Source organism: Pygocentrus nattereri, chromosome 10, assembly GCF_015220715.1.
Source record: "Pygocentrus nattereri isolate fPygNat1 chromosome 10, fPygNat1.pri, whole genome shotgun sequence".
Classification (NCBI taxonomy): domain Eukaryota; kingdom Metazoa; phylum Chordata; class Actinopteri; order Characiformes; family Serrasalmidae; genus Pygocentrus; species Pygocentrus nattereri.
Genome location: NC_051220.1, coordinates 3,054,573 through 3,072,500, shown reverse-complemented (window position 1 = coordinate 3,072,500; position 17,928 = coordinate 3,054,573). Strand labels below are relative to the sequence as shown.

Sequence of the window (17,928 nt, the reverse complement as noted above, 5' to 3'; positions counted from 1 at the left end):
TCTGATACTCTGTTACCCTGTTCTTCAGTGGTCAGGACCCCCATGGACCCTCACAGAGCAGGTACTATTTGGGTGGTGGGTCATTCTCAGCACTGCAGTAACACTGACGTGGTGGTGGTGTGTTGTGCTGGTGCAAGTGGATCAGACACAGCAGTGCTGCTGGAGTTTTTAAACACTGTGTCCACTCACTGTCCACTCTATTAGACACTCCTACCTTGTCGGTCCACCTTGTAGATGTAAAGTCAGAGACGACAGCTCATCTGCTGCTGCACAGTTTGTGCTGGTCATCCTCTAGTCCTTCATCAGGGGTCACAGGACGCTGTTGGCTGGATATTTTTGGTTGGTGGACTATTCTCAGTCCAGCAGCGACACTGAGGTGTTTAAAAACTCCAGCAGCACTGCTGCGTCTGATCCACTCGGACCAGCGCAACACACACTAACACACCACCACCACCCAAATAGTACCTGCTCTGTGAGGGTCCATGGGGGTCCTGAGCACTGAAGAACAGGGTAACAGAGTATCAGAGAAACAGATGGACTACAGTCTGTAACTGTAGAACTACAGAGTGCAGCTATACAGTCAGTGGAGCTGATGGAGTGGACAGTGAGCGTAGAACGTTAGGCCCCGTCTGAACTGCACGCTTCACTCTGTGTTGACAGCCCAACAACCACACGCGAGTCAGCGAAAGCGAGAAGGTGCTCATAATGTATTTCTGCAGAAACGTTTAAAAATCGGTCCACGTCATCCGAAGAATATCCCACTGTTAATAATATGATCAAGCGTTTTAACACCTCTTTAGTTTGGAGCACTTTTCTGGATGTAAATCTGCCTCAGCGCCGTTGATCAAACCGCCGCTGTTTGTTTGGGACGGACTCAGCACCCCAGTGAATGGAGCGTGTTTATGTCCGGTTACTCGAGTTCAGGTTTTCTAGGGACGGTATGAAGCTGGACTTTGATTTCGCTCAGCTGTGTCTGGTTTCGGCCAAGTGACCTTTTCTCATTTATGTCATGTTGTGCAACTTCAGCTGCTTGCATAAGGAAGAGCGCACTGCCTGTCTGACCTTGGGATGTTCAGCTCAGTCTGAAACATCTGTCTTTCTAACCAACTTCACACTTCATGTTCTCCATAACGTTCGTATTCCATAAGCTCCATTCAGAAGCTGGGCGTCGTGTGAGGCTGTAGCTCTTCTCTCCAGTCTAATAGACGGTGATGTCATTTTAAACCCTTATAATAAAAGAAGCTGAACTTTGTTTTTCTACTGAAAGTCGACCCGTTTTTCCCCAAATCTGGGCTCTAAACTATAAACAGACGGCGTCTCTTCAGTGATCTGCTCTGGAAACATCACTTTTAGATAATAACACAAAGAGCGTCGGAGATTTTTGGCCTTCAGCAGTGAATCGTAAGCGTGTGGTGATGTGTGGAGATCATAAAACACACGTTCTGTTCATTTGAGGGAGCTTTTACTAACTAACTAACTAAATAAATAAATAAAATAAAATTTTCCATTTATTTCATGCAGTTACTGAATAATTGGCCTTATGATTTTGTCACACAAATTCAGATGGACAAACCAAAATAGACCCTGGTCAGTAAGAGGTTAAGTTGACCCGGTTTTGAAGTGGAACCTTTTGCCGTCCTTTTGTAACACAAGTCTGTTCAGACGTACCTTAATGGTCTTGTTTTGCCCTTCATGATCCACTATTCGCTGTCAATGGGAGAGGTCTGGACTGTAGGAAGGTCAGTCTAGCACCTGCTTTCTCTGATTACAGTCATGTGATTTAAATTAGGACAACCCACTAAATATTCGGTTCTTTATTAGGAAATGTTCACATGTCGATGTCTAAACTAGTTTTTATTTATCTCTGGAAGAGAACGGGGTTTAATTGCAGGTAATCAACCAAAATTGACCTGGTTTTACTCATGAAACAAAACATATGAACAAAAATGCATATTCTTACCATTCTAAGGAAAAAGTCAGGACGCCCTACCCCCCCTAATAGCTAGTGTTGCCCCCTTTGGCTGAAATATCTTCAGTGAGAAGCTTCTTGTAGCCATCTACCGGTCTCTGACACCGGTCTGAGGAAAGTTTGCCCCACTCCTCAACACAGAACTCTTTCAGCTGTGAGATGTTTGAGGGGTTTCTGGCATGTACAGCCCGTTTTGAGTCACCCCACTGCATCTCAATGGGAAGGTCTGGGCTTTGACTGGGCCGTTCCGGGACTCTTTCTGTTTTCAGCCAGTCCTTGGTGGATCTCCTGGTATGTTTTGCGTCATTATCGTGCTGCAGTGTCCAGTTCGGCTTCAGCTTTAATTGTTGTTTTTACAGATGGTCTCACGTGTTCCTCAAGCACCCTCTGATACACGGTAGTAATTCCGTCGTGGGCTGGAGGTTTGGGAACCGGCCCCATGGTCATGCACCGGAAAGTTGCCGGTTCGATCCCCAGAGCCGACAGCACATGACTGAGGTGTCCTTGAGCAAGACACCTAACCCCCAACTGCTCCCCGGGCGCCGCGGATTGGGCTGCCCACCCAAGTGTGCTCACTGCCCCCTAGTGTGTGTGTTCACTAGTGTGTATGTGGTGTTTCACTGCACGGATGGGTTACAATGCGGAGGTGAACTTTCCCCGTCGTGGGACTCATAAGGGTCACTTAATCTTAGTCTTAATTCATGGCGGATTCTGTGATGGTGAGCTGGCCAGGTTCTGCTACAGCAAAGCGTCCCCAAACCACGTGATTCACAAGTTTCTGTTTGCGCTTCACACACTTTCCCGTCTTTTTTGGAACTGAGGTTTGCAATTATTCATTCTTTAATTAAAATTTGATCTTTGCCAGATATTCAGTCGATAGTGAACACTGATTGCATTTATGGAGACACAGTTTTTTTTTATTTATTAATTTTTAAATCGATATTTAATTGAGCCGGTTTTTGGAAACCAGGCTGATGCCAGTCACTTGTATGTGTGTATATCTCAGTATTTACTGGTCTGTGTGTCTCTCCTGCTGAGTGTCTTCGACCAGCCATTTTCAGCTCCACTGTTTCCATGGCAACTGGCCTACTCTCGCAGCACTCCTTTCCCCGAATGACCGGCCCATGACGTGAAATGCACCACACAGTGTGTTATTGTGTGTTTTAACTGCTTCCTGATAGCCCACAATCTCAGTTAGTCTATGATGTTGCAGAACGTTTTGTTTTGTTTTTGTTTTGCCTGAAAAAAAACAACAGAAAGATCTGACAGAAGGACTTTTGTGTGTTTATTGTATGTTGGCTGATTTTGTTGCGGTGATAAAGAGTGGCTAACCGGCTCAGCCTCTAGCCAGCTGGCTCGGAGCTGCATTCTTGACACGTTTGTCATCACTGCCTTCACTGACTCGAGTGTGGCTGTTGGCTTTCGTCAACACCGAGTGAAGCTTGCACATGTTTCAGAAGCTTGCACTTCAGACGGGACTGGTAGCGTAGCTGACTTGCACCATGAGTGCACTGAGGGTAAAATTGGGATTTTGGTTTTTCTTTCATGCACATGCACCAATCAGGCGTAACGCTCTGACCGCCTCCTCGTTTCTACGCTCACTGTCCACTTTATCAGCTCCACTTACTGTATAGCTGGACTCTGTAGTTCTACAGTTACAGACTGTAGTCCATCTGTTTCTCTGATACTCTGTTACCCTGTTCTTCAGTGGTCAGGACCCCCATGGACCCTCACAGAGCAGGTGCTATTTGTGTGGTGGGTCATTCTCAGCACTGCAGTAACACTGACGCTGGATTCTAATATAAAATGATTGCAGTCACAATCACATTTCATATAATTTCTCCAAGTCATTCAGCCCTCGACAGGTTGGGCAGGTTGGATGGTCGACATTGGCTCAGGTCTGGTTTGGTCTCTTCTAGTGACAACATCCTAAATCTAGTCAGTATTTCTCACCATGAAATCGCTGTAAGAATGTTATAAAAAAGCTCCAGATCACTTTGCTTGTTTCAAAGAATCCTGTGACGTTACGTGAGCAGCAGTTTGAGAAGATGCGGTGGAGCTTCGCAGGTCTCTGAGGAAGCCTGTGCTGGCCTTCACCCTCCTAGCAGTGAGGGTATCGTGTGACTGGGGGAGTCATAACTAGTGGGTGGAACTGGATACGACTAAACTGTGGAGAAAATTGGGGGAAAAATCTAAATCCAAAATTTCAGGCCTAACACACTAAACACACTCATTCCATTCAATTGCAATACACTACAGGAAGTGCTGGTGCCAGTGTGACACTTTCTGTCTGGTTGTGCCATAGAAGACAAAACAAACTTAAGCACCGTAATAAAGGCAAAGTGAGGGGAATCAGCACAAGGCATTTGGGCCAATTAGTTGACCAATTGAAAAAGTGGTCAATAGATTAAACATCTTTTAGAAATAACCACAAGTTGCAATCATATTTGTCAGTAGCCACATTTACATGCAGATTAACAGTCCGACTAATGGCCCACTCGGAATAGAATACGTCCATGTTAACACCTCAGTCGGAATAGTCTAGTCCGATTGAGACCATTCATTCGGAATACAATTTCTGTCTGATTGATTCAGGTGGATAATCCTGTAAATAATCTGTTAAATGGAAGAATAATATCTGTGTAAACGCCTGTATCTGATTACATTCCCTATCGGAAAGTTCGTACCGTTCGACACGGCGGAGCAGAAACTGGTCTGCAGAGGAGACGAAGTTCATGCTCTGATCTTTAAAAGACGGCGGTGGGACGGACGTCCAGCTTATGCGTCTCAGAGCACGACGTCTTCCTCTCGGCCTTCTTTAATAAGGACGTGTGAAGGACGTTTTCCTGAGTCTGACGTCATTTTAAAGCAGCTAAAAACACAATCACTGCTCACTGCTGCTCATCTCACTCTGACTGGACCTCACGTGATGTTCACTGTCATGGTAACGTCTACACTAAGCGGTTCTACACGCATGCGCATCATTTTAGATCAGATTACTTATAGTGAGCATGTAAACGAAGATTTTCCATCAGATTGTTGAGTAGAGTGAGAATAAACACCTCAGACTTGATCTGTAGTCAGAATGCGTTCAGTCAGATTGGCAAAAATGTTTGCATGTAAACACAGCCAGGTTGTTGCTGTGCCTGCCGAACGGTGTTGGCTGTGTTTTGCTGTCTTTGACTTCATCCTCTCCCATTCTTTCTCTCCATCTCTCCCCTCCAGCCTTCCCTTGGTTTGGCATGGACATTGGTGGCACTTTGGTCAAGCTGGTCTACTTTGAGCCCAAGGACATCACCGCAGAGGAGGAACAGGAGGAGGTAGAGAACCTGAAGAGCATCCGCCGCTACCTCACCTCCAACACGGCCTACGGCAAGACGGGCGTGCGAGACGTGCACCTGGAGCTACGCAACCTTAGCATCTGCGGCCGTACGGGGACGCTGCACTTCATCCGCTTCCCCACGGCCGCCATGCACCGCTTCATCCAGATGGGCCGCGACAAGAACTTCTCCAGCCTGCACACCATGCTTTGCGCCACCGGGGGCGGTGCCTACAAGTTTGAGAGTGACTTCAGGACGGTGAGCAAAAAAGGTCAAATGCTGAAACCAGGCAAGGGGTCAGAAAACTGGGTTTCAAGAGGCCTTCTTTAAAAAAGTGGTCACGGGGATGGTGAGCAGTGCAGGTTTAGCGGGTTGGAGTGAAAGAGTACTCTTTTGTCCAAGCATGGGATCCAGTTAATTGGAGAAAAATAAAGGAAAAGATCAAATAGATTCCATTTACACAATTTTACACCATGTCAGTCAGCAATATTCAAGACTCTGAAGGGTTACTGAAAGGAATGGAGGCCTAAAGCCACCAATGAACATTTGGGGGCAGTCGTGGGCTGGAGGTTAGGGAACTGGCCCTGTGACCGGAAGGTCGCCGGTTCGATCCCCAGAGCCAACAGCACATGACTGAGGTGTCCTTGAGCAAGACACCTAACCCCCAACTGCTCTCTGGGTGCTGTGGATAGGGCTGCCCACCGATCTGGGCAAGTGTGCTCACTGCCCCCTAGTGTGTGTGTGCTCACTAGTGTGTATGCGGCGTTTCACTTCACGGATCGGTTAAATGCAGAAGGTGGAATTTCCCCGTTTGTGGGATTAAAAAAAAAAAGTATCACTTAACATTGTGTGATCACAGTGGCCTCAAGTTAGTGCTGGGTGATATGACCTCAGATCAATATCATGATGAATTGAAAGTTTTACCTCGATTACAATTATTTTTTGGTTTTATTTGTTTGTTTGGTTTTTTTTTTTTGGTTTTTTTTTTCCCTCATAGTTCACTGACATGGTTTGTACTGTAAATATGTTCTGCACATCTTAATGTAAATCGTCTCAACAGCCACATCGGAATTTTCGTGACTTTAACGTCAATCCACCTCGACATTCGTCATGATTTCTCCCTGCTGAGACTCTTAAACATTTAGGCTGATGTTTCTGTACAAAAATTGTTAGAGACTCATCCAAACTGCTCCGTGTTTGAAGAGATTTCGAAAGACATGCCAAACGCAGCCACAGGAGAACGAGGCTGCAGCGTCGGAGAACAGTTAAAAGTCTGAAATCAAAATTTAAAGAATCCGAGGACGTGAACCAAAGAAGTGACCGCTCCCTTTTTACGACGAGGTGAACACATTCTGGGTGATGAGCCCAGCTGTCAGTCAGTGAAGCTTCACGATGGCTCCTGTGATGCTGGTGAAGATGAAGCTGATGCTCCGGGAGCGACTGGCCGTCGTTGGCAGTCGTGGTTGTTTACCTCTGGATGAGCCGCGGGAAGCTGCGTGACGCTCACGAGGGTCAGTTTAGGAGCTGATCTGTTCAGACTGACGTCGCATGCAGATCACATTTAAAAGATAATCTGAACAGCCAAACAAAAAACTCAGATTTAGTGAGAAAATCAGATTTGGGCCACTTTTACCTGCTGTGTGCAGCCTCAGCTTCCATGTGTCAGAGTGGACGTGGCGGAGTCACGTGACGACACACGCGGCAGTGAGTTTTTAAGGGGACAGTACACGAACACACAGAGTGGGGAAAGGAATAAATTTATTACCAGAATAAAAAAATAAAGAAATAACCGAAATGGGCAAGATTACGTCAGTTAGAGGTTCTGAATGTCTGTTTCGATTACTTTTTCGATTTATTGCTCAGCCCTAACTCAAACTGTGTTGAGTTGTTTAGTAATCCCAAATAAACTCGCTTATGTGGTTCCTGTGCTGTCCGACAGGCCCCACTTCTTCAGCGATGACTTGAAGCGGCCGACCCCAGTGCGTAAACGGTTCAGCCAGGTCCACAGGTGGCTTGGGAGGTCTTCTCCTTTTACACCACCTCCTGGGTCCTTGATGTATTGTTGGATGCGGGATGGCCCAGCCGTCTCCCACGTCTGTTTCCAGGGTGCTGCCAGCCAAGCATCCCTGGCAAGTCCTCAGGAATAGACTGTAGCATCTCTTGTAGGGATGGCGAGACTTGAGCCTGCCTGGTGGAGCCGATTTTATTGTGTCTTTGTGCAGGATGTGCCAGTCATAGCTTTTCTTGCCAGGGTGACGGTAGCTGCGTCTCCCGTAATGGTGATATTAGATGGTCAACAGGCAAAAGGTGTTTGCCACAGATCTTGAATCATTGCATTTTCTCTCTCTTTGGACGTAAAATATAGCCAACAAATTAACCAATGCAGTAAACGGAAGGTGCATTCAACTGGATGGAAATGCTTTTTTGTGTAGTATTTTACATCTTTTACAGAAAGCTAGGGGTGGAATGCAGACTACAGCGCGCAGTATAATGAGAGAGGCCCAAAGGATTATCTCAGCGAAGGCGATGAGGATGCGATTTAGCAGACGGTGCCCACATTATAGAGCTTAATTCCTGGAGGCTGCGAGGCACGGTGCCAGGATGAGGTCAAAACACTGTCCAAAAACAGGGGCAAGGCTTTAGCTGCATCTTTGCCTTAATGCAGTGCTACTTCCCAATGAATTGTCTTCTGTTTACATCACCCCCACATTCAGTGATGGCCCTCGTTCTCTGGTTCTTTTACAGCAGCTGTCAGCTTTTGTCTTTCATCCATTCATCACTGTTGACTGTAATTGCCTTTCAAAGAAAGAACGATGTTGAGTATTTGGATTGAGAGAGGGGGTCTGAAGCACCACACGTTTGCGTCAAATTGCATATTTCCACCTGAGAGTTCTCCACATCCGTCAGACGTGTTTGGTGTAGCTTTAACCTGTTAACCCAAACCTTCTCTTCCGTGTAGATGGCTGACCTGGAACTGCTGAAGTTAGACGAGTTGGACTGTCTGATCCACGGGCTGCTTTATGTGGACTCGGTGGGCTTCAACGGCCACCCAGAGTGTTACTACTTTGAGAACCCTTCCGACACACAACACTGCGTCAAACGGCCCTGCAGCCTGGACAACCCCTTCCCTATGCTGCTGGTCAACATCGGCTCAGGGGTCAGCATACTGGCCGTTTACTCGAAAGACAACTACAAACGGGTCACCGGAACCAGGTAAATGTTACAGAGAGCGAACCTCCATAAACGTTACCAGCTTTGCGTCGCGACTCGGATTCTGTCTGTTTAGTTTCGACAGGGATCCTCAGGTTTAGATACTTCAGCTAAGATCAATCCTTGTGCACAGGCAAATGAAAGTATTATGTTTATGATAATTGTGCATCGTGCATAGCCATGAGAACTGACTCCATTCTTTTTTCTAATGATGTGCATTAATGGTAGCGTGTACAATGAAAATAGAAGTGAGCCTAGAACAGAACCTTGCGGTACACCGTAACAGAACGTGTTCATGAGAGTGGCTCTGACCTACACTAAGAAGGTTCATAGCCTATGATGTATTGTTATTCTGTAAAATTTACATGACATTTGATGCAAGATGCGTCCAAAGTTGACAGTTCCCTCACTGTGAGCTGTACTGAACTTCAGTACAGACACACCCAAAAATACTTAAGTACAGAAACTAATTACATTTGCTCAGTTACTCAGTTACTGTCCACCACTGCTGAATGAGATGTGCTAGTTCCGTAAGCAAAGAAAAGGCTTTTAGTGTGAATTTTCCCACAGCAGTGTAGGAAATGGAAACACTTTTAATCTCAACCACAATCATGAAGTGTGTGCACGTGGGTGTGTCTGCTGAGCTGCCTGTTTATGGTTCAGGTTGTGATGTAATACAGAACTTTCTATCAGCGCTGCACTCCAAGGTGCACTTCTAGTTATCTTTGGTTGTTGAAGTTCTGTTACAATGTTTTTTTTTATGAATAATTTTTGCTGATATGGCTTTTTATCTATAGACATAGATAAGAACGAATGGGCTAAAGTTCAAACCTGACACTGTTCTCACAAACTGCATATTATTAATGAAGATGCTGGTCAAATGACATGTTTTGTTGATTTTTTTTTTTTTAATGTAAAAATACATTAATTATACTCTTAAGGGAACAAACTTGGCACCAAGACTTTTACTAAAGCTCAAGACTCAGATACAAACACACACAGGCTTTCAGAGATGAACCAGGCTCTATTCCATAGGTCCTGTAGAAAGCTACGTTCACATTACAGGCCTCACTGCTCAGATCCGATCTCTCTGACTCGACGGTTCAGACTCGTTTAGGTCAGTGACTCAAATCGGTCATTAATGTGATGAACTGGTCCTGAACTGACCCTCATGAGCTCCTCCTACTCAGTGACGTCACGTGACTGAATCACTGCATCATCAGCACAAACTAACGAGCAGAACGAGCTTCGCTGAGAAGATCATTAACTCTGATCAGCTCTCAGCTTCGTTATTAGAGCCAGACGGAGGAGAAAAAGGTGAGATGAGCTGCTTTTCCACCGTTTACGGGCTTTAACGTCTGTTCGGTGCTGTTGCCATGGTAACGCTGAATGATGCCGCGTGCGCAGTGGAGGGAAAAAAAACCACACGAATTCCAATCTGAGCGTCACATTACTTGATTATTCGTCAAAATAATCTGCAGTAATTTACTCAATTACTAATGCATTTGGAAATAACACCCCTAGTCTTGACACAAACCCTGTCTGTGTTTCTCCAGTCTTGGTGGAGGGACGTTTTTGGGGCTGTGCTGTTTGTTAACGGGCTGCGAAACGTTCGAGGAGGCTCTGGAAATGGCCAGTAAAGGAGACAGCACCAATGTGGACAAACTGGTCAGGGACATCTATGGTGGAGACTACCAGCGATTTGGCCTGCAGGGCTCGGCTGTGGCCTCCAGGTAAAGGGAGCGTGTGTTTGTGTGTGTTTATGTATGTATGTGTGTGTTTATGTGCGTTTGTATGCGTGTGTATGCATTTGTATGCGCGCGTGTGTGTATGTGTGTGTGTGTATATATATATATATATATAGGTATGTATGTATGTATGTATGTATATGTGTGAGTGTGTGTGTGTGTGTGTGTGTGTGTGTGTGTGTGTATGTGTGCGCATTCACTCAATTATCTCACCCTAACCCACTGAAGTAAGGTGTTACTTAATCTTAATCGCTTTACTTAAACTAGACACCTGGCGTCTTTTCTTTGCTGCAAGTTCTTTAAGAACTTTTAAGGTGTAGAACTGTGTAGAATTGTGTAGTATTGAGGTGTAACCGCTGCCCTATAGGCTGCTGTTGGGCTGGGAGAGAGTTTACATAGCAGTGCATGCTGGGGACTGTAGTGCAGCGCGTTGTGAGATGGACTAATATTGTATGGTGGGCCTGATCTGGGCCGAGGGCAAGAGATGTAAATCATACAAATGAAAAAGGTCACAACCAATCGGTTTTATGACGTGCAGCAAGTCTGATAATGTCCACCAAACTTTCTGAGTCACGCTGTTCTCTGTTCTATCTGGACTCGCTCGTTTTGTTTATTGTTCTTGTTTTATCTGTCTTCTGATATTAGAGCAATAAGCCATGAGACTCAGCATTGCTGTGGTTTTGTGCATCACACAGTAACGTGAAATCTGTAACAGCCTTGAGCGACTCGCTGCTTTACCAAACGGAGGAACCAATGCAGCCTGTATTTTATTCATACTTCAGACGAAGCCACATCAGGTCCGCTTATTCGGTGTGGAGTTCTTGAGTGGCAGCGCTCTCACTTGCAGTATCGCTCATCCCGCTCGTCCTGCTCGTCCTGCTCATCCTGCTCACTGCTCAGCACTTTTCAGTGTCTTCTCTGCTCCCAACACACCTGATCAAACTAATCAGCTGATTAGCAGCCCATCATTGAGTCAAATTGGGTGAGTTAAAGTAGGAAAAGCACAAAAATGTGGAAGGCAGTGGGCCTCCAGGACCAGGGAGGAGAAACACTGCTCTAATGAACCGCACTCAGAGCACCAGGGTTCATATCAGTTGAATCAAACCTGCAGAACCAGACCAGGACCGTGGTTCAGTTGTTTGGTGTGGACCTGAGTATAAGGCCCAGTCCCATTTCACCTCTCGCCCCTACCACTGAGCCCTTAGCCGGGGGGGGGGGGGGGGGGGGGGGGGGGGGGGAAGGGAAGGGAAGCCCAGCAGTGAGGAGCTGAACTTTCCCCTCCTCTGCTGTCCCTGCAGACGGGCAGGGTCGCCTACAGAGCAGCGCTAGTAGCTGATAATGAAGTGATGCTCTTTATTTGAGGGTTTGTCCCGTTTCAGAGGGAAGATCTCAACCACTGCCCTGTAACTCAGTTCCAAGGGTTTAGGGTGACACTGAAAACAAGGGGTAGGGTTTAAACGAGAAATGGGACTGGGCCGTAGTGTCTAACCAAAAAAAAAAAAAGGTCCACACAAAACAAGGTAGGTATGAAAGCACTCTTGGTGTTTACCTGCTCCTGACACTCCTGATCCCACTAATCAGCTCCTTAATTAACCCAAACTGAGCTGAAGTGGGTTTTTAAATCTGTAAATGTCCTGGGTTTTTGGTTCCCAGGGTTGGGAAACAGTGGATTAGCATTTTCAATGAGCATTTTCAAGTGCCTCCGTTGCCACTAGTCCAAAAGCTTATTCTGTAACCAAGCCCCACCCGAGTATTCTAGTTCTCTGAAGCAGGCGTGAACATGCTGAACTTTGTTCTAGTTAGTAAACAATGTGCCAAGCCAGTATGTGAGGCGTGGCTGTGGAGGTTGTTTAGTGTCGGTAGATGCAGGTCTGAGGCCTATGTGAGTGTAGAGTAAAGTTTATCCAAGGTCAACCCGCTGGCTTGACCAAGAAAGCTGATTTGGCACGCCGACTTCGTGTAATTGTCATTACGTTACCCTCATGGTGTAAGAGAACCTGCTAAACAAAGCTTCCCTGTGTTTCAAGGAATGCAATTCATCCTCGTAGTGAATCAGTGCTTGTAAAGCGATCCAAGCAGTGAACAGGTTGCATGAGAAGATATACACTCACCAGCCACTTTATTAGGTACTTGCTAGTAAAAGGTTGGACCCCCTTTTGCCTTCAGAACTGTCTTAATTCTTCGTGACTTTCAACAAGGTGTTGGAAACGTTCCTCAGACATTCTGGTTGGTTATTTGAGTTCCTGTTGCCTTTCCATCATCTGGAACCAGTCTGCCCATTCTCCTCTGACCTCTCACATCAACAAGGCGTTTTCGTCCACACAACTGACCGCTCACTGGATATCTCCTCTTTTTCGGACCGTTCTCTGTGAACCCTAGAGATGGTTGTGTGTGAAAATCCCAGCAGATCAGCAGTTTCTGAAATACTCAGACCAGCCCGTCTGGCACCAACAACCACGCCACGTTCAAAGCCCCTTAAATCCCCTTTCTTCCCCGTTCTGATGCTCGGTCTGCACTTCAGCAAGTCGTCTTGACCACCTCTACAGGCCTAAATGCAGTGAGCTGCAGCCGTGTGATTGGCTGATCAGCTATTTGTGTTAACAAGCCACTGAAGAGATTAGTGGCCGGTGAGTGTAGCTGTACATTAGAGGGATGGAGAGTAACGGTAAGTGAAGTTAACGGTTGCTCTCTGTTCTTTCTGTGTGGGTGCGCTCCAGTTTTGGTCACATGATGAGTAAGGAGAAAAGGGACACCATCTCCAAAGAAGACCTGGCCAGAGCAACGCTGGTCACCATCACCAATAACATCGGCTCCATCGCGCGTATGTGTGCCGTCAACGAGGTAAAAAGCCATCACAGCACTTACATGGACTATTTTGTATGGCTTGCAAACAACTTTGGGCAGATGAAATACATGTATTATAATAATACATTAAAATACTTTTTACTACACAACGTTCTGACCACCTCCTTGTTTCTACACTCACTGTCCACTTTATCAGCTCCACTTACTGTATAGCTGCACTCTGTAGTTCTACAGTTACAGACTGTAGTCCATCTGTTTCTCTGATACTCTGCAGAACTGCTGTGTCTGATCCACTCAGACCAGCGCAACACGCACTAACACACCTCCACCACGTCAGTGTTACTGCAGTGCTGAGAATGACCCACCACCCAAACAGTACCTGCTCTGTGAGGGTCCATGGGGGTCCTGAGCACTGAAGAACAGGGTAACAGAGTATCAGAGAAACAGATGGACTACAGTCTGTAACTGTAGAACTACAGAGAGCAGCTATACAGTAAGTGGAGCTGATAAAGTGGACAATGAGAGTAGAAACGAGGAGGTGGTCAGTACGTTACGCCTGATTGGTGTGATTTTATACGGCTTTCTGACAAACCTTAAAATTCAATTTCAGTTCAGAATTCAATTCCAGGTGGTACCGATTCAAAATAATAACATTCACAATGACAGCTTTTTATTTACATTCATATTCCTAGTGGCGTGAATCCAAGTCCACAATAGCAGGCCTTCGTTGGCAGTTGTATTGGAGTAAGTATTAGTGGCTGCAGTCGCTGGGTAACCGGACCTGTATGATTTCACGTTTTAACGTGATCCTGACAACAACAAAGATTTAAGATTAAGCTTGTTTTTGCTGGCAGCGTCTTGCCTGCTAGGTGATCGTATGTCACTTTCTTAAGGGGAAAGCACCAGAGCTTTCTCCGTATACATTGAAAGGATTGCTATCTAGCACAGCCGGCTGACAGTTATGGCCTTATGGCTTATCAGCAGGGAGACCCAGGGCCAGAAGCAGCCTGTCCAATACATATTAATGTGTATTTGAGTTTTAGGTCTGTCTGGGTTCTCTGAGCTTCTTTACAGTGTTGCCTTGTAGCCTGGTGATCAAGCAGCATTGTACAGGGCTATCAGAGCGTCCAGAACATCGGCTGCAGAACATCAGGTCTGACTGCATTAGCTGCTTGAGTGTCTGCCGCATGATTTTATTACCGCTGAATTAGAAGCGTTTGTTTATGTTCTTGGAACCAGAGTTCACCGTCACAAAGCAGCATGGATGCAGACTTCAAGACTCAGTCGAGCAATTTTCCTAGATGATGTTGGTGGATGACCTTTTAGACCAGCCTCGATTATTTTACAGCTCAGCTGTGTATTTTTTTACAGCCGTCGGACTTTTAATCAGCACACAACACACGTCTGAAGTTTGTGATTCTGCAGTTGCAGTTCTGCACCTCCATTTTTGTCTTTTTTCAGTTTTTGAAATAATTTGAAAGTGCCTGTTGCCCTTTACGTTGTTTTAGATTTCATGTTGAATAGACTGAATGAAACGGCCCAAAATTGCTTGGAAAAAAATCTGGTTCCAGTGGCTGTGCCAAGATTTTTGCCAATCTGATTGAACACATTTCGATTACAGATTAAGACTGAGGTGTTTATTCTCACTCCACTAACAATCTGATGAAAGTCTTCGTTTACATGCTCACGACAAGTAATGCGATCCAAATTGACACACATGTGGAGAACCGCTTAGAGTTGACGTTACCATAGCAGCGAGCATCACTGTGAGGTCCAGTCAGACTGAGATGAGCAGCAGTGAGCAGTGATTGTGTTTTTAACTGCTTTAAAATGACGTCAGACTCAGGAAAACGTCCTTCACACGTCCTTATTAAAGAAGGCCGAGAGGAAGACGTCGTGCTCTGAGACGCATAAGCTGGACGTCCGTCCCACCGCCATCTTTTAAAGATCAGGGCATGAACTTCGTCTCCTCTGCAGACCAGTTTCTGCTCCGCCGTGTTGAACGGTATAAACTCTCACTGTGACGCGACGCTCATGCAGAACGGACTGAAACTTTCCGATAGGGAATGTAATCGGATACAGGCGTTTACACGGATATTATTCTTCTATTTAACGGATCGTCGGATAGAAATTATATTCCGAATGGCCTCAATCAGACTAGACTATTCCTACTGAGGTGTTTACATGGACATATTCGAATCCGATCGAGCTATTAGTCCAAGTATTAGCGGTTTATTAGGCTAAATGTAAACATGTCTACTGACTTGCATTAAATTTAAGGTATATTTCCTTCTACTGTAAAGTTACCATTTTGGAGATGCAAGGTTTTCTTCCAACAACAGGAATATAAAACGATACATTCACATTATATGTAAAATACTAAGCCACATTAACTGTTCAACCTCTTTAAATATCCCTAAGAGGAAGGTCTTTGAAACCTACCTATTTGCTTGGTCTTGATCTAAAACTAGCTTGATTGCTTGGGGATCAATATCTGAGCTGTTGAGCTGCAGTTCAAATGGTAGAACTGTGGTTCATTCACTGTCCCATACATTGTTGATGGGACTGTGGGTGGGAGCACACATTATGTTGCAGTGCATGCTGGGGATTGGAGTGCAGAACACAATGAAACGGGCTAATATTAATAAAAATGTAAAACATTTTTCCGGGCCGGATCGGATTGTGCTCCGGGTCTAATCTGGCCCCCATGTTGAGCACCATTGCACTGAGGGGTGGGGAGAGGGAGGACCATCGTACTCGCCCAGAGAGAGCGAGGACAATTCTACTCTCTTGGTCACAGATGGCTGTGGCTTCCTGGGGATTGAACTTGTGATCTTCTGGAAAAAGTACTGACCGAATTCTGGCGTTCAGAACTTCAGACACCAAATGTATCTAATACATGAAAGCAGGTTCATTTGGTGCAGATGGGGCCATTCAACATAGAAGTAGAAACGAGTTCATTTACTTGGCTTTTGTCTCCCCCTAGTGGGGATCGTGCAATAGTACAATGTTTTTGTGTTTAAAGGATGTCTGTGGTTTGTCCTCAGAAAATCGAGAGAGTGGTCTTTGTGGGGAATTTCTTGAGGATAAACACGGTGTCGACGAAGCTGCTGGCCTATGCAATGGACTTCTGGTCTAAGGGACAACTGAGGGCGCTCTTCCTGGAACATGAGGCGAGTGTAAATGAAAAGTGTCAGCAGCTTTTCTTGGGAAGCTGTCCGAAATGATTACTTGGCAGACTTGTAACAAACTATGGACATAAGTAAATTCATACTGGATTAAAATCACGTATCTCATCAGTAATCATTCAAATTACAGCACCTCCCCATGTAAAGCTAATCCGGCTCCATCAAACAGGCTGTTCGTATCAGTACCAAAGATAAAAATTCTGGTATTATGAGGACCCTGTAGTGCAATAGTTCCCTTTTTACACTTAGTAAACAATTAAACGTCTTTTTTCCTGTGTGTTTGTGTTTTTAGGGATACTTTGGAGCGGTCGGTGCGTTCATGGAGTTACTGAAATCGTCTGAGGAGCCCTGAGAGGAAGTCTGCCCTCGGATAAAATTGAAAAGCTGCTCAAAGGTTTTCTCGTGAAAACCCTCACAGATACAGGAATTCCGGGAACTACTGGGAAACACTGGGAAAAGCCATGATAGTAATTTAACTATAAAGAACCCTCAAATGATCCTGACCTGCTTTTATTGTAAGATAAGATGTTTTTATGACTAATTTAGACTCCCTCAGTCTGATGATTGTGTTTTCTTTTTGTTTTGTATTGTATATAGATGTGTGTTTAGAGTCTAGAATGAACTCACTGATGGCCAAATCCTGTGGTGAAACCTCCTGCTTTATGGCTAGACAGCGAGCATCCGTGCTCAAAACTAAACCAGCTTTTTTAAAAATCTGTTTTTAGACAAGCTATAGGTACGTGATCTTTTCCTGTGGTCCAAGTTGGAGTTATTAATCCAGGCTTTTCCTTTGGCTGCGTTCACATTTCCAGGCTGAAGTGGCACAAATCCGATCTTTTACCCTGATGTGACTCAGATCTGGTGTTTTCAGGACTGTGTGGACACAAATCCGATCTTTTAACCTGATGTGACTCAGATCTGGTGTTTTCAGGACTGTGTGGACACAAATCCGATCTTTTAATCTGATGTGACTCAGATCTGGTGTTTTCAGGACTGTGTGGACACAAATCCGATCTTTTAACCTGATGTGACTCAGATCTGGTGTTTTCAGGACTGTGTGGACACAAATCCGATCTTTTAACCTGATGTGACTCAGATCTGGTGTTTTCAGGACTGTGTGGACACAAATCTGATCTTTTCAAGTCTGACCTGAGCCGCTTTCATATGTGGTCCTAGATCAGATACGTATCCGATTCGTAGCCACGCGACCTTAACGTGACGCTCGGATCGGAATTCATGTGTTTTTTTTTTGTTTGTTTGTTTTTTTTTCCACTGCGCATGACCATCATTCAGCGTTACCGTGGCAACAGCGCCGAACAGACGTTAAAGCCCGTAAATGGTGGAAAAGCAGCTCGTCTCTTTTCTCCTCCGTCTGGCTCTAATAATGAAGCTGAGAGCTGCTCAGAGTTAATGATCTTCTCAGCGAAGCTCGTTCTGCTCGTTAGTTTGTGCTGATGATGCAGTGATTCAGTCACGTGACGTTACTGAGTAGGAGGAGCTCATGAGGGTCATTTCAGGCCGGTTCATCACATTAATGACAGATTTGAGTCACTGACCTAAACGAGTCTGAACCGTCGAGTCAGAGAGATCGGATCTGAGCAGTGAGGCTTGTAATGTGAACGTAGCTTTCTACAGGACCTATGGAATAGAGCCTGGTTCATCTCTGAAAGCCTGTGTGTGTTTGTATC

The 17,928-nt window shown here is 45.4% G+C and overlaps 1 protein-coding gene across 2 annotated transcripts in view; it reads left to right on the top strand.

The window, feature by feature from the left end:
- pank1a (pantothenate kinase 1a) overlaps positions 1 to 17,148 on the top strand; it is a 24,498-nt gene extending 7,350 nt beyond the window's left edge. For both annotated transcript variants that reach the window (XM_037542181.1, XM_037542182.1), the window contains exons 2-7: positions 5,195 to 5,547; positions 8,249 to 8,502; positions 10,056 to 10,232; positions 12,965 to 13,088; positions 16,100 to 16,225; positions 16,533 to 17,148. In XM_037542181.1, the coding sequence (XP_037398078.1) occupies positions 5,195 to 5,547; positions 8,249 to 8,502; positions 10,056 to 10,232; positions 12,965 to 13,088; positions 16,100 to 16,225; positions 16,533 to 16,592 (1,094 nt within the window). In that variant the 3' untranslated portion in view covers positions 16,593 to 17,148. The remainder of the gene's footprint in view (positions 1 to 5,194; positions 5,548 to 8,248; positions 8,503 to 10,055; positions 10,233 to 12,964; positions 13,089 to 16,099; positions 16,226 to 16,532) is intronic.
- The last annotated feature ends 780 nt before the right edge of the window (positions 17,149 to 17,928 follow it).